This window comes from Eurypyga helias, unplaced genomic scaffold (assembly GCF_000690775.1).
Source record: "Eurypyga helias isolate BGI_N326 unplaced genomic scaffold, ASM69077v1 scaffold11328, whole genome shotgun sequence".
Classification (NCBI taxonomy): Eukaryota; Metazoa; Chordata; class Aves; order Eurypygiformes; family Eurypygidae; genus Eurypyga; species Eurypyga helias.
In genome coordinates, this window is record NW_010264985.1 from 90,616 (window position 1) to 108,003 (window position 17,388).

At 41.3% G+C, this 17,388-nt stretch overlaps 1 protein-coding gene across 1 annotated transcript in view; it reads left to right on the plus strand.

Moving 5' to 3' along the window:
• DGKI (diacylglycerol kinase, iota) overlaps window positions 1-17,388 on the plus strand; it is a 124,261-nt gene that overhangs the window by 83,780 nt on the left and 23,093 nt on the right. Inside the window, exon 26 of the mRNA XM_010156558.1 lies at window positions 9,717-9,742. Coding sequence (XP_010154860.1) covers window positions 9,717-9,742 — 26 coding nt within the window. The remainder of the gene's footprint in view (window positions 1-9,716; window positions 9,743-17,388) is intronic.

Sequence of the window (17,388 nt, forward strand, 5' to 3'; positions counted from 1 at the left end):
TTGATAGAGTACAGATAGCTGGGTGCCTTGGTTTACTTTAAGTTGTTTACAATAACAGCTATAAATCTGCTTTCCACTCTGGCTGCTAGCCAAGGCTGAAGCAGTAGAGGTCTTTTTTCTCTTTTTTTGTTACAACTCTCTTTATCCTTTTTTTTTTCTCCCCTTTTCTACCATCCTTGCTTGTTCAGTTTAGTCCTTGGATTGTGAAGCAGAATCTGCACTGAGAAGTAAAGCAGCTCTGGAGCCAAGGTGGCAAGGAAACATATCAAGACAGTCACTTCTTGTACCCTTGTTTTCCATTTGGCTGGGTAAAAGAAAATGACATTTGATAATTTGATCTTTGATTGACAGAAAGAAAGCCTCTGTTCTGGGCTTGCTTTAAGCACGGTTATAAATGCAGGGTGAACGTTTTCCAGCATGGCAGGCTTCCAGTTCAATAACAGTTGGAAGGGAAGTGAACCTTGTGCTTTTAGGTAATAGTATGTCTGTATTTGTGTGTACTTGTTACTTATTTGTAAGGCTTGAAGTAAGAAAAAATCCACCCCCCCAGTCCTAGTTTTCTGAGCATTGTACAGGAATAGCAAGCTGGTGTCCATGTGCTCTGTCCCTGCCATAAGGAGCTGCCATCTGCTTGGAGAGGAGACCAGTTCTTAATGTGCTCTCGCTTGGTACCGAGCTGTCTTATCAAAGCCAAAACTAATAAGCTTCAGGGCACTGGTACGAAACATGGTTCTATACATATGTAACACACACATTGAAATACATGGTGTGTCCAAGCTTTCACACTAGGACAGGCCATAATATGCATTCAGACTGTATTTATTGATACCCTGTTCATATTCTTAAGTTCTGGTTTAACAGGCATGCAAAGAGAACAGAAATGTAGTTTGGTAAAATAACATGGTCTAGTCTATCACATAGAAGTACTACTTTGCCTCAGTTAATAGTGTTAAACTCCAAAAAGTCAAACCTTTGCTAGACTTTGTATGTTCAGATTTTAGCTGTGGCTGGAAAGTGTCACAATACTGTGCAACAAAAAGCTAGAGGCAAAGCATAGTCACGTGAAAATAGGTCATCCTTTGAAGTTTGTAATTTAGTATTTTAGACCCACGAAGTTCAGAGTGTTTGGATGAGGCTGGGAGCAATATTTAAACATGACCCTTGGCTTGAATCCATGAACCCAAACTGAGGTTTTTTTTTCATGGGCTGCTGGAAAATATTTTGGTGAGCTGTTTTTGCTTGGGGGAGGTGTGCATGAAAGAGGTCTATTTCTTCTGTAAAATGTTGCTTGAAACAGAAAGTACCTGTGAACACGGGCTGGGTTAAATGTGGTTGAGTTGGGGATTCTCCAGTTCACCTGGGAACTGCTGAGGGACAGGAAGCATGTTCCTCAGGCTGCGCATCTTGGCATGGCTCCTCTGCAGGGAGCTGCCCTTGTTCTTCCACCTCAAGGATGTGTGTCCTGGTCCCCGTCTGTGTGCCTATATGTCAGGGTGTAGGAGGTACAGTCTCTTCTTAAAATGCCTGTCAAAGGATTTCTTGGGTGAGTGGAGAAACTTTTGGAAGCTTGATAGCATTCAAATGGGGAGGAGAAATGTTGTCCCTCCTTCCTTGCTGCTCCTCTGCACTGGGGAAGGGGCACTAAACCCCACGGCTCTGTCCTGGTCACTGAGACTGAGCGAGCATTTAGCAGTTCTGGTACAGAGGTGTGTGCAGAGGAGGGAAATGCTTGAGAGCTGGGGCCATAACAGGGGTTGGGTCCTGGCAGTGTTGATGCCCATGGGCAGGCAGGGACAGATGGACCTGGCTAAATTATGCTAGGAGCTGAAATCAGAGCGCCAGAGGTGGCTTGGAGCCAGTGTAACCCTGACTCCTAGATTATTTTTTCTGTGCCAGGCATCTAAAAGTGCAGCATAAAAGCACATCTGAAATTCCCATTACAAGGTTTGTTCTTCATTAATTAGTCAGCAGCAGGGGTGTAAAGAGGTCAGCATTTCTGCTCTGCCTAGGATTATAGCAGGACCTGTGTTGTATGCACATTAACTGAGGTGATTTTTTTGTTGTTGTTTGCAAGACGGCAAGTGAGGATTGCTTAGTGCTTAGCACTTGTGAAAACCAGGCCACTTCTTTATGAACATAATTGCAAGAATCTGTTTCTGAGGGGTTCCTTTGTTTCTCTTCTCCCAAACCCACTAAAAGCAATTTGTCAGGAGTGACTGGTTTGCTTTGTGGTAGCAAACACATGACTTAGGCCAATTTAGGAGCTACTCTAAGATTATTTGGGTGGTGGTTTGCGATACTAAGCAGCTGATGCGCTTCTGCTACATCTAGCCTGAGGGTCAAGTGGAGATGTGGCTTCTGAATGAGAGTATACCTGATGTGCTGGCAGTGTGGCTGTCATGGCTTTGCAGTTACCAAAATAATTCCTTTCTCTGGGTTAAATAAAATGTTGAAGTCATAGCAAAATGTTGTCTGTGTTAATCTTTCTTTGGAAAAAAAGTGAAAGTACACAGATGTGTTGTTGAGAAAAGAGGTCAGATGATTTGTTACCTGATTGCACCTAACATCTTTCTTTGCTTTTCATGTAGGATGTTAAAGCAGTGTGTATACCCAGCCCCTCTAGTTCCTGAGCAGTTTCAAACAGCATCCAGTCCCTTGACATCCAGTCTGTTGTTTTGCCAAAGTATTACATGGTGTGGCTACATCTTGCTTTATTTCTTTTAGGGTTAGGGCCATTACTGCCTTTCCTTTGCCTTTAGCCCCACAAACTTGTCAAGCAATTGACAGGTAGGTCAGTGAGGATTTTGAAGATATAATTCAAATCTGGAAATGGAAGAATAGCATTTCGAAGAAGGTTGGATCAGATCCTCTTCAAAATGAATGTCTTATATTTTCCTGAGACACTTTGATGTTATGTGGTGATAAGAGAGAGGCCAAGTATTAAAAGAAATCCCCCAAAAACCCAACAAAACCCCAAAACCAACAAACAACCCATAAATCACCCTACAGTGATCTTACTGGTCATTTGGAAACACCTTCTTTTTCAAGGAAATAACAAGCCAGTTTTCTTAGGTAATTTTTTGCCTCTGATTCCAAGGTAGGACTATCTTTTTCAAGATGAACATGTTAGAACATCTCTCTCTTCTTCTTTTTAAAATCAAGGTTAAGCATGTTTGGGTTTACAGCTGATTTTGCAATAAAATCTTTTATTCCCTTGTTAAGCAGCAATTCCCAGGCAACTCCTCTGGGTGTCAGTACAACTTCAGGTATAGCGGCGTTGTGGCGTTGCCAGCCTTCATTTAACGCATCCTACAGTGGACAGAGAAATGGTAAGAGATAAAAAGCTGGACAGTAATGAGGAAAGATATGGAACAATATAAGAGACACAGACATGCCTGAGACACAGCAAGGAATACATCTGAGCTGCCTTTTTTTTCCTAAGAAGCACCAAGCTACATTCCTGTATGTTGGAGTTCTTGTGAACAGCCTAAGGCAATGGTTTATCTGCAGGTGAAGATGGAGGCTGCAGAAGGAAGTTATAGACATGCTAGAAAAAATACTGCTCTTTGCCTTTAGCAGGGTTGGAAAAAATTAGGCTCTCCAGATTGTCATTACAGATTAACAGGACATGTCCTAATGGATTTCTGCAAAATAATAAATAACTTGAATGGAATTTTTTAGATCCAGGGAGCATTGCTGGTCAGCATTTTCCCACGTGTGTGAGACAGTATGGCCATTGTCTATGAGAAATGTTTGAGAGGAAAGAATGGCAGGAAAGCTAGTGTAGTAGAAGCAGAAAGCTTTGTAGAGAGACTCAGAATTGCAGAAAAAATTAGTTTGGGAAGGACCTCTGAAGGTCATTTAACCCAAACCCTCTCTCAAAATACGTCCAGTTAGATAAAGTTGTACGGAGTCTTGTCCAGATGATTATTGAATATCTGCAAAGCTGGAGATTCGACAATCTATCTGTACAAACTGTTCCCCTGTTTGGTCATCCACACGGTAAAGATGTTTTCTTAATAGCCAGTCTGAATTTCTTATGTCCCAGCTTGTGACTTTTGCTTCTCTTCCTTCTCTTTCTTCAAGCAGACTCTGGCTCTGTCTTCTTTATACTCTCCCATTAGATAGCTGAAGGCAGCAATAAGATTTTTCCTGAGCCTTACTAAATGAACCCAGCTCCCTGAGCCTCTCCTCCTACGTGTCTCCTCACATGCCCTCATGATCTCCATGGCCTTTTGTGGAACTCAGTCAAGTTTGTCAATGTCTGTCATGTTCTCAAGTCTCACAGGTCCTAAGCAGAGGGTAAAAATCACTTCCATGTACCTTATGGCTGTGCTTTTGCAAATACAGCACAATATGTTGTTGGCCTTCGCTGTCTCAGGGAACTCTGCTGATTGATGCTCAGCTTGTACTCCACTAACACCCTGCATCCTTTTCTACAAAGCTGTTTTCCAGCAGTTAGTCCCCCAGTCTGTCTTGTTACAGGGGTTTATTCCTCCTGAGGTGTAGGTCTTTGCATTTGCCTTTGTTGAACTTGCTAGGTTGCTGCTAGCCCACTTCTCCAGCCTGTCAAGGTCACTGAATTGGGCATGAATGTGGTTGAAGAGGAAGTGCGGGTAAGCTTTCAGTAATTCTTAAGCTTTTATTTTCTGTCAAGTGCCTTAGTAGAAAATGGTGATGATCAGGCTGAGCATTACTTTCAACTCTTATTGGATGCCTCCAAGTTGGAGATGCTGAGGGACCAGGAAAGCAAGCAGTTCTGTCTTGCTGCCAGTAAGATATGAGGCACTGTCTGCAGCTGGAGCTGCAGGGGACTCGCCAGTCTCAGAGGTGTTGATGCAGATTGCTGAATCAGGGACTTTCCTCAACTTTATTTGAAAACTACTTTATATGCTAAAAATTTTCTTCGATTAAAATCAGAGAATATAGGAATAAATCTCAATAGGAATGCCACTTCCTGTTTGGAAGAGATGTACACACAATATGAGAAGAATAGGTTTAATCTGAAAGCTTTTTCACTCCTCTTGTCACAGGCAACTATTGTCAGACTGAATCCAAAAGTTTGCAGAAATACATTGCTTACATTACAAAGAAGGAGGTTTGTCATAAAAACCAACAGAATTGCTGCACACAGACTGTTATTTGGCCTTTAAATTGTAAATGGCTGGTTTTAAATAGGCCTGGTGCAGATGGTTTCTGCTACAGGTTTATTGATTAAAATAGCTGCTTTACATCAGCTCCGGGTTTGTTTCTCCAGAGGCTTTTGTCTTCATGAATAATGTACCCATTTGCTAAAATTTTGTTAGAATTCATCTGCTGGAGGCTGGCTGTATTTCTCTAAGTCCATAAGCCTCGGTTGACTAGGCTCAAAATTGTGACAGTCCCTGCCCTTCCCTCCTTATAAATGAATATTCCTTCTTCCACCCTTCCAGTGCTGAATAAATCTAGTGCTTGCACATTGGAGTGTGTTTGGGGAAGGCTTGTGTGATACTGAAGGCTGTCTTGGCTATACTGGGGATTAGACTTTTTGCCAGTGATTGATCCAAAGCCTGTACGAGTGAGTGGAAAAATTCCAGTCAGCTTTGGATCAGACCATTAACTCTGAGGCACAGTGCTCTTTCAGGTGGGCATGTGTCATGCCTTCAAGATCACTTGTTGATCATTCCCATTTGTTGGAAGCATCTAGTGAATGTATAAGTAGGGGCTTTCTACATTATTATTGAGGGATTTTTACGCATTTCTAAATATTTGTGCCTCATTTCTTGGGAGGCTCTTCTGCATTTTGTGTTAAGCACAAAAGGTGCTGCTTTGCTTGTGAGGCTTGCAAGTGCTGTTCTGTTCTGAGTAGAGCTTGCCACCCTGCAACAGGAAAAGAATGCTACTGCAGGACCTATAGTGAAAGGAAGAGTATGAACAGCATGGAAAGAAAACGGTGGTGGTAACATACCTTCCTTCCTCTTCCTTTCTGATCCCCTTCCATATCATCATAGTAATATTTGTCTTCCCTTTAACTAGTCACTACAGCAATAGCTCTTCATAAAACATCTGTCAAGCTAGAGCAGGGGAAAATTCAGATTAATGCCTTTGGTGAAAATATTTGAAATTGGGCTTCTCTTTCACACTTAGGCGGGGGAAAAGGGCATTGTTAGTGGAAGAGCTAATTTAAATCTCGCGATTCTGGAAATGTGGCCTGTCTTTACTCTCTTGGGGAAGGTGGGGGGTGTGATGAGCCTTTCATTCTACAAGGTTAATTTTACACCGAGATAAACCCAGAAAAAAGTAACAGTTGATATAAAAAATAAGTGATTCTATTATGAAATGACCAGGAACAGGATATTGCACTGCCTGAACCTTTTCCTGAAGGTTTTGAAGGTTTGATTCGTTTTGCCTTTTTTTTTTTTTTTAACCAAATTAAATCCTCTTCAGGGTTTCATTTGACAAGGTGTTTTGATGCAGGTGAGATCACAGATCTTGACAGCATATTAGTTCTTCTGAAGTACCTCTGACCTGTGTTTTATTTTTTTTTTAAGGTATGGAGGTTATGGGATTGATAACTTGCTTCTTTATGACAGTCAAACAGACCACTAGAATCACATTCGGAGGGCAGCTGACAGATGCTAGATAGATGTTTGTGGTGTGGATGTTAGCAGCTGAGAATCCTCCCTTCTCAGGACACCCATCTGGTGACCAGCGCTGCCACAGTATATCCCTCACACTTCTTACAGACCTGAGAGAAAGATGTGTGACCGGAAATATGAGCATCCGCTGGATATTTTTTTTTTTTTTTTTGTCAGGAAAGCCTCCTGTGACTGTGGAGTGAGTGTATGTGGTTTAGAGCAGGTCATTAGACTTCCTTTCCTTCCTCCCTTTAGAGCCTGTCGTAAGCATCAGGTAAACCAGACAATGCATAAAATGCCCAATACTGTTGCTGTGGACTTTTCAGCAGCCTCACTTCCTTATGTTCTAGTTACAAGCAAGACTCCCCTTGGTGTAGTTAGGCCAGTTCTTGAATGATTTGGAAAATCTCTCTTCCTGCTAAAATGTTTGCCCTGAAATTGTAGGACAATGTTGAGGGTTGTCTCTACTCTTTGCCAAAATATTTTGTTAGTAGTGGGACAAAGGAAGCCCAGTTTATTGTGGCTGAGCCTTTGGTATCTCCACTGGTGGAAGCTCATTAAGACTTTCCTGTGGCTGAGGTATTCAAAACCTCTCTTTGTGGCTTTGCAGCTATGTCAAAAAATTTGAGCTTATGCTATTGCGTTTCCTTGTGAAAGCAGGAATTGACTGTCCAAGCCCTCTGTTAGCGACGGGTGAAATGAATTTTATTAGGGTGAGGCAGAGAGGTGCCTATGTACACACCAAGATGCTGTAATTATGTAAACCTTATTTTCTCAGGATACCAGGCTACAAGGTTCCAAAAGATGCTTGATCAAGCCTGTCAAATGAAAAAACTGCTAGTAGCAAGAGTAATACCTGTTAGATTTCTCCCTGTTCAACCACTGTGTTCAAGGCATGCAGCAAAGCAACAAAGGTACATGGCAATAGTATGTTGAAAAATATATACTAATTTTGGACACACTAAATAGGCACAAATGTATTTTTCATCCCTCCCTTCAATGTTTTAATTGAGAAGGCGGTGCTATTGCAATAGTGTATCTGCTGTTGTAGATGCTTTAAGGAATTAATGACATCTGTTTAACCAGGCATAAAGAAGAGCCAAATTATGGGATAATCTGTGCTATTTATCTTATAGTTTCAAATAAAGATGTGAAAGGTGATGAAACTCTGCAATTAAGAAACAAAACATAAGAATAAATTCTACTGATGCTGTGGGGTATTGTGTTAGCCTGTTGTCTTTAACTGTGTAGGAAACACATTGTGCTGAGTTTTGAACTTCAGAAGGGCTTCCGCTAGGGGTTGCAGAGGAAGGCCTATAACTGACTGGTCAAAGCTCTGGGGCAGTCCTAGTAATGCCTGCTAATCCTTTGGGTTACCTGCGTTCCAACTGTATTTCCACAGACACGGCTGAAGCGCAAGGGCAGAGCTCGCCTGGTTGGCAGTAGAGCAGGATACATGCCTAGGATGTTCAGCAGCAATTGCAGGATTTAATGGGAGTAGAGGATTAATTAATTCTGATCCATACAGACACATTGGCTTCTTGCACAGTCAGAATCTTAATTAGGCAATCACATCTTTTCCTTTCTCAGTGACCATTGCTCCAGCTGTGCTGTAACTCTTTCCTCTCTTTCTTTGCAAATCTCTCTCTCTTCTTTAAAACTAAAAAATTTGCATACATCATTAGGAAATTTTCCTTCTTTTCTTTCCATCTTTCCTGTTTGCATCTACATATTTGCATATCTACTTCTGCTGTCCTGTAATCCCTCAAGCTACATTTTCAGATTCTTGTTATGAAATGAGATCATGACTCCTTCCTTCCTCAGCTCCATTTTACCTCTAAATCCAGGGTTCTTAACCCTTCTTTCCCCCATCCCCTCCTGATTCATTTAAACATACTTGTGCTCTTTTCCGCTTTGTTCTTTCTTTTCCCTTCACCCCTCTGTCTGCTTTTCTTATGTCAGCTTTGATCTGTTTGCTGGCACCCCTGACATGTTTACGTCTTTAGTAATTTGTTATTTTTGTACATTGGTGCAAAATTAAATGTATCTTGGAAAGGAAGCATGCGTTGTCCCATTCACCACAGAAATAAATTCCTTGTTACCTGTGGGGGGAAGGCTATATATCTGAAGCTGAAAATCTTTGTTGGGGAAGCACTGAGGCAATGATCTGATCCACTGTGTGCTGTCAATCTGGTCTAAATAGCCAACGTGCATCCCAGATTTGGCTGTACAGTTAGCCTCCGCTTGGCTAAACTGAGCCACTGCAGCAAAGGGGAAAATGGAGGGCAAATACCTTATACCTCTTCATGTTCCTTTGTTGTGGGTGCTGAACAATACAATGAGGAGTGTGATCATTAGTGGTGGGAGATGTGACACAAATCCCTGGAATTTAGTGAGGTCCTTCTGTTCATCAGCAGGGGCATGGAGAGATCCCTCAGGTTGTATAACCCCTCAGTCTCTTGGAGTGTTATCAGAGGCCTGAGCCACTAAATAGGGTAACCTGTAACTCTTGTGTTGCTGCTGTAGTGTTGCTTTTTAGTGTCCAGACTTTCTTTTTGCCTGTTTATGTTGCTTTTGTGAAGATGGCATGAACTGTTGTTAATTATGACTAGTGTTTTATGCTAGCCACCACATTGATTCATGGTAAGAATAATGGCCGCCTTAATAGCTGTGAGTTCGTGTGAATCTGTAATTTTCTTAACCATCCCTAGTTGTGAGGTTTCCTCCTGGCCCACACTTATGGTACCTTCAATAATTCTGGAGGACCATGACTTTCTGAACAGGAATGTCAGCTATTTCTAACAGTAATAGTAGTAAATAGGTTTTTACTACTTAGCACTGAGTGCTTAACAGTGCAACTGCCCAGATGCCTCATGGACGTGACTCCATACGGCCACTCTGGTCTGCAGAACCTGCTGCTAGTGTATGTCTCTGCCCTCTTCTGCTCTTTTCCTGTCAGATGCCTTCAAGCCTTCCCTTCTAAGGAATAAAGAATAAAACCTTCTAATTCCTTCATATCCCATTCCCCAGAGTGAGATTGAACCTTATTTGTGGCCTTTTCATACCAAAGATTGACTGGACTTTGTTGTTTTATTCCAGGTCACCAGTATCTTCAGAAGATCAAGGTAAGATCTGTTTTACACATGTTAATAGCATGTTAAAAGTGGGACTAAAGACTAGCTAGTAAGCTGTGATTGAACACAGTTCTGGAGGAGAAAAATTACTTTCTACAAATGAAACTGTCGCTCAAACATTGTTCACCCCTAGATGCCAAGTGCTTGCTCATTTAGCTGGGGCTAGCAGAAATCAAGGCTGTATTGAGTTACTTGTAAAATGAATCTTGCTCAACAAACTGAATGATTGCAAGTGTTTGAGATTCCTATATACAACTGCGTAGGGCTTCACCGATGGAAAATTATAGGTGAGTTTAAAACATGACGTGATTTTCATGAAGATGAGTTGATCTCCCTCTTGTAGAACAACACCTTTGTAGCAGAGGAGAGTGTATTATGCTTTAAAGGCTTGAACCCACATTATCTTGGTTTACCTCTAAAAATAGTTTGGTAGAGAAGGATAGAATTTAGTGCAGCCAGGAGTTTCTACATGTAAAAATCTCATGGCTAGAGTAGCAAGAGTTGCACCTTATGGTAATATACTTGCTCTGAAGGATCTGATCTTTGCCTATGGACTGAGGAGGGAGTGTGCAGTAACTAGCTGGTTAATAACTATCACCAACTTGGGTGCTTAGAGATAGGTAGTATAAATATCTCTCCAGAGTACATTAAAGTATGGTCCAGAGTACCTTAAAGTATGGTTGCATTGGTACTGAAATCCAGAGGCATACTGCAAGTGTGGCAGTAATTGCACTAGCAGAGTTGCACAAGGAATGGAAAAAAAGAAAGGAGGAGACTGTAACTGAGATGAGAAAGTTCATCACGTAGCTCTGAATCTGGAATATTATTTTGAACCACAAAACAAATAAATATCTATTTTCTTCTGACATTCAATTTGTACGTGGTTAGGCAATCAGCAAAATTTCTGGACAATACAATAAGTATTATTCAAGAAAAGTCCAGATGGGGAATAGTAAAGAGGTCTGCAATGGAAATGTAAGGAGGTCTGAGCCTGGAACTATGTCACTTGGAGTGTGGAGTGACTAGTTAGGTATCAACCTACATAGTTCTTGGCTCCAGCCAAGACCTTTTTAGTCCAGTATAATGTCTGTCAAACATACTGTCATTTAATAAATTCACTTCCGTCTCCTCAACATGCAATTTCTTAGTAAAGTAAGTTATAAAAATGGACAAACATGTCAGACCAAAAATATATTTACCCCATCTAGTCCATTCTTAGTGTGCGATACCACTGGATCCCATGACACGTAAGAGTATGAGAATGGCATAATCATACAGTTTGAATTTTCTAGTGTACCTGTATCAACTCCCTGTGATTTACAGCTCATTGACTTTGAGAACCAGTTTTCTTGTTTAATAGCTCATCTGCTTTTTAGCAGGACAACAGCTTCTTTATATAAAGTACTGAAGACTTGTGAAACATTAACAATATACCACATTTCTCCAACCTTCAGAAGAAATTTGAAAACATTATGGCTTAATATACTGTTTCAAGACCTGGACTCAAGCTACTTTTCGGTGCTTAAGCTTGTTAGTGATAGACTGCTCTTGCTTCTCATTTCCCTTGCATTTATTCTATTGCTTCATTTTTATCTATTAATGGAGCAACAGACAATGTAAATGTATTTCCTTGTATATCTTTTAACTTTAGTATTTCCTGCTGTCCTAATGCTTTCCTTCTTTCCACTATTTTTATACTGTTCTAGCTTTTCACAAAAAATACCAGTTTTCCATCTACCATCTGCTGACAGGGTCTGGCTTTTCAGGTTTGATAAAAATTTCTAAGTAGCTTCTTCCTTCCCTTCCTTCCCTTTCGCCCACAACCTCTGAAATGCAGGGTGCAAGGCTTATGTTCCCTTGACCAATTAGTGAAGTGATAGTGCTAGTTATGATATATTTTGTGTGGAGTATCTGACTAGATTTGTCATCCTCATAAATATATAGGACCTTCTCTCAAACACAAAGGATTTGGGAGTTGATTCTCCCTCTCTACTCAGCTCTCAGTTCTGGGGACCCAACATAAGAAAGAGACATGGACCTGAAGGAGCGAGTCCAGAGGAGGCCATGAAGATGCTCAGGGGACTGGAGCACCTCTGCTATAGGGACAGGCTGAGAGAGTTGGGCTTGTTCAGCCTGGAGAAGAGAAGGCTCCGGGGAGACCTTATTGCCCCTTCCAGTACCTGAAGGGGCTACAAGGAAGCTGGGGGGGCCTTTTTACAAGAGCCTGTAGTGATAGGACAAGGGATAATGGGTTTAAATTGAAAGTGGGGAGGTTTAGATTAGATATCAGGAAGAAGTTTCTTCCTGGAGAGGGTGGTGAGGCACAGGCACAGGTTGCCCAGAGAAGCTGTGGATGCCCCATCCCTGGAAGTGTTCAAGGCCAGGCTGGATGAGGCTTGGAGCAACCTGGTCTAGTGGAAGGTGTCCCTGCCCATGGCAGGGGGGTTGGAACTAGATGGTCTTTGAGGTCGCTTCCAACCCAAACCATTCTATGATTCTATGATTTCATACGCCCCAGTAAGTTTTCATAAAGAGACATCCAATACTTGTTTTTTCTCTCTCACACTATGCCACACATAGATCATGGTAAATGAGCACAGTACTAGAAGGAAAATGTGACAAAAGTGATGTAGCACAAATTGTTTGAGCTTAGGTGCTTCTCAGTTCCCATTGTGCATCTGTGCAAGCCTCTCAAATTAGTCTTGGATCTGAAATCTCTTACCTAAACAAAAAAGAGAGCATCCAGAACAGAGCTGAAAACTTATCCCTGAATTGCCTGTCTCTTATACTGCTTATGCAGACCTCTCCTGGTATATTTTTCTTGGAGTCAGTTTTGCGATTCTCATTGTAATTAATAATCAGTACTCAGCTGTAAGCCTATTCAAGATGTTAAACATCCATATGTAGTTTTATAAAACAGTAATGCTTTGGGGCAAGATCTAACTGTAAAACAACCTACCCTCACTGGCATCAGTCTATGTCCTGTGCTCTTCCCTATTATGGGGCACTTTGCTCGTGCTGATTTTCTGCTGTTGTGATGCGTTGACCATTACTGAGAAAAGGCACTTTATCTGTTGTGTTTGGATCTTTCGTTTTAACTTCCCATTTGGTTCCTGATCTTTGTTTTTTCTGCTCTAATCTTCAGCCCTCATTTTTCATCTACTGTTTCTCTGTTGGTATTTTGTTTGTTTGTTTGTTTGTTTCTTTTCATCATGCTTGTCTTCTTTTTCAAATGTCTCTTTTCCCTTCACTATGAGGTTGCATTTTGGATAGATTCTTGCACTGTGTGCCTTGTTTTGGTATCTGAATGTTCTGCTTCTCCTCCAGCGTGGACTGTCTGCTTCAAGCATTAGTTGCAAGCTGTAGCTGTAGCATCTGTAGTGCAGTAACAGAGTTGCTACCAGAATTAGCATCTAATGTGAGTGGCACTTCCATTAATCCCTGACAGGACAATGCATTATGCTGTCTTGAAGAGAGGGTGAGGATAAAGCACCATCTGTCTGGGACTGAGCATCTACTGGACAATTGGAACAGCACACAATGCTCCTTGTTGTGGACACGTGTTAAAGACACCCTTATCAGTTACAAAACAGAGCCATTATAATTGGCACAGAAAGGGAAACAGTACTGCTAAAAATCCCAACTTAAAAGAAAAAAACCCCAAATCTCTTAAAGATTTTTAGAAGGTTTTTGTCTTTGTTCTTGGTACAGGTAGTTAGGAAATACATAACTAAAGAGTGAAATTCATCTCCTTTCTTTCTTTCTTTTTTTTTTTTTCTTTTAAACACAACCCCAGAAAAAGAGCAGACAAAACCCATAATCCCCAAATGCCCTAACTGACTGACAAAACAAAACAAGCTAAGTAAATACCAAAGCATAGTGATGTTTGTGAAGAATGAAAAGGAAGGACTACCTGTTCAGGCAAGTGAGCCCTGATGCAGTTACATGCCCTGCAGCCTTGGAGGACAATGTCTTCCTTTGGGCTTTGGGACTAGCTGAGAGTCAACAATGGGAAAGTGGCAGGATCACCGAAGACCCGATAGATGTCTGAGGGAGAGGACAGGCAGCTCCCCTGTTAGTGTATGGTACCACCTGTTCTATTTTCACTCTGTAAATGTCCTGGCTTAAGATCAGGAGATCTGAAGCTGTTGGACCCTACTGCCTCAGATACAAGAGGTTATTGAAAGCAACCCTATCCATTGTTTCTAGATGAGGTGTGGTACTGTGATGGGAATACAGACTTCTAATCCATTGAATGGCCAGTACACAGTCATTCACTGATTATCACTGGGTGAATGGTTGAAGTTTACTATACCCTTCCCTCATCCAGCACCTTTCAGTACTGCACTGTACACTGTATGTATGCTAGATTGTACTCTGGCCCCTTCTTATGCACATCTGGCCTGCACAAATATGTCTACAAATTTTCTGATGCCAATACATTGAATAATATTCATATGTAAATTTTACCAAATGTAAAATTACCTTTAGTTTTTGGGTTATCTTTACCATTTTTGGTTACCCTGTGTAACTGAGTTGGCTGTTCTTCATGTTCATCTGAGCAACTGAGGGAAATGCTCTTAAAAAGAGTACAATGAGGTCCATTTCCATTTCAGTCTCCTGAAAAAAAAAATACCAGCACACTTTGGAGTGGTGTGTGGACATTGACATGTTATTTATCTAATGGCAACTTGGAGCTGATGCAGCTCAATACTTGTTTGCCTAACTTCAGACAGGGGAACCTTGCCTTTGATGGAACTACTCAAAGTTTTAAGTGGCTATACTAATGCATCTCAAGTAGCAGTCAACCCCAGTGCTTAGTCCTTATGCATCTGAGTTGCGTTCTGATCTGGAGACAGGACGTTCCAAATATTTATGTCTCTGGTCTCTTGCTGTTCTTGTTTCTCTATAAAAACATGAAATTGGCCATTTTGCCTTTTTTTGTTTCTAGCAGACATGCTTTATTGCTGCATCAGCATAATTTTCTAGCAAGCTTTGCTGTGATTAAACATTTGTTTGTTTAGTTTCCTGCAATAGATTCCAAATTCACGAGGGAATAGGGGACAACTGAGAAATTAAGACAGGAGGCAAAGATATTCAAAAGAGAAATTTTGGAGTCCATTATTACAATGCCATAATATGATAAAAAGAGTGACGATGAAAGATGATATTTCTCCTTGGAAAGATGAATGGCGATACTCAAAGATCTTTAAGATTCTGGCAGATGGTGTTTCCATGATGATAGTTAGAGTTATCCAGTCTGGATATCCTATTCTTAAGAGGGATTTGGACAGAGCCAGAAGTTCATTATAAGTCAAGTGAGTTTAAATGGTGAGCTTCTGTTAGAAGAAGTCTCTGTTAGAAGAATGATTGCTTGGCCCAGGTTCAAACTGGAAACTTGGGGCAGGAGGTGTAATTCTGTCTCTAGAGATCCCTCTGGATGGAGAGAGCTGCTGTATGTATTATAAGGAATGGAGTGATCAAGTGTGTGCATGGAAGGCAGTGGCAGGTCCATCCCATACAGCAAAATGCTTTGCTATGCAGTATCTGCTCCTGCCTTGGAGGCAGAATGCCCTGTGCATGATGGTATTTGCTCCAGTGCTGTCTGCTCCATCTAAAGAGAGGAGTCTGAACCCGCTGTAGGAGTGTCAGAAAATAGGACAAGATCTGAGAACGCTTCCTGGAACCTCCAATACATGGTGTTTCCTGTTGTCCCTGATGGCCTGTGGGAACATGGACCTCATTCTCTCAAATTCCTCTCTTGTTTCTGGAGCCACTGCCCACTGGCCTTGCTACTCATAGTCTTCAAAGGGACATAATCCTCAAGAGTTTTTTAAGCATCCTGCCATCCTTAATAAAAGGATGAGTAGGATACTACAGATGAATCCAAACATCTCAGTGCTGGTGGAATTAAAAAAAAAAAAAAAAAAAGAGGCACCTCTGTTTGGTACACCAGATTTCCTCAAAGGGGAGAGTGATGGTTTCACACAGCTCTAGCTGCAAAGCTGTTTTCTTCGTGGTGGTGTTGCAGCCTTTTACCTAGCAACAAATTAAGATGTCTTGGAATGTTTTCTCTGAACAAATCAAAGACAGTACAGTGTGTGGGGGGGTCCTGACTGCAGGTATTTATTTTGATTAATTAGCCACTTTGGGAAGAAAGCCCTCCTGGATAGCTTTTTGGAAGAATGTCTATGGCCAGCTGAGCCAACAGTTGCTTGGGGATCTGCTTTGAGTTTTTTAATTTACTTCTCAGATCAGTAGAGGCTGGTATTGGTGCAGACACATGGTACCCACAGCAAGAGAAAGCATTCTGTCAAAGCACTTCTCTAGGGCTGAGGGAGGTCCTGTCTCCCCCAAACCTTTAAAAGGTGCCTACTATCCCACCTCTCATCATATCTAAACAGACTGAGAGGTCAGTAGACAGATGGGAGGGAAAGGTCTAGCAGATGTGGGCGCCTGAATGGGTAATAGAAGAAAATTCGGAAACATTGATAAAGTGGTTGTATTAGTCAGCCAAAGCCTTCCCTGCCTTGTGTTCTTGCTTCATCAGAGACATTTTCCTGTACCACATTGCTCCTGAAAATAACATTAATTGTTTCTGTCTTGGATTAAAAATAAAAATGGTGGAAGGGAAAAGGAAAGCAAAAAAGTGCCAATTTCTGCCAGATGGTACTTATTTTACCTGCAACTGTTCTTTGGGGTTTTGGATCATTTACAAGGGAAGTCCTTTTTCTTTACAGTCATCCTTTCATTTTGTAAATCTGAATTAAACAGTCTTACAGGAAAATTTCGGCATTAGGGTTTGAATACTTCCACTCCTGACTATCAACTGTACACTCAGCTCGGCACCAGTGCCACCTAAACAATTCAGGTTGGACTCTAATTGGCATCAAAGTACTTTTAAACTAGTCTGACAGTGCAAATGGGCCTTAAAGGCAGCTTGAGTGTAATTTACATCTGCTTGAAAGCCTCTTTATCCTTCCAGGGTTGTATGAAGGGACTTCTGTGTAAGTGAGAATTTAGCCTTTCTTTCCCTCCAGTAAACCTGTGTGGTTATTTTTACTTCTGGGTTTTCTTTTTTCCCCTCTAAACAATGTTGATGCTGTGTGTTGTTTGAATCTAAAATTCTTAAAAGAAAAAGGTTTGCAATGCATATTTAAAACACCTGAGCAATGGATGATATTTTGCATGTTAAAATTTTTTTGTCTTATTCCCAGGTTAGGCAAACAGATGCAGTCAAAACTATGTCAGTTCTTTCCTTAGATTCTTTACAGGATGCACTGCTTTTGTAACCAAAGGGCAACGCGCAAATGTTTAGAAAGTTTTTCTCCCTCTTTGTGCAACCCTTGAAATAGATGTTATTGAGGTATGACTTATTCAGAGGGTGAGCATGCTTCAGAAGTGTTTCTCAAACCACAGGAGATTGTGTGCTTATGCACACGTTTTCCTGTACAGATGGATTAGCTCGAGATGCTGTGTGATGGCCTTCATAATATTCCCCTTCTGAATAGTCATCGGGCATCTGTGCCTGGCTGCTGTTCAGCTGATGTGCTTTTGAGATTTTGGTTGCAGCGGGTTGCCGCACTGTCAGTTTTCTTGGTCTCTTGGGAGCATTTTGGGCTCTCAGCCTCTTTATT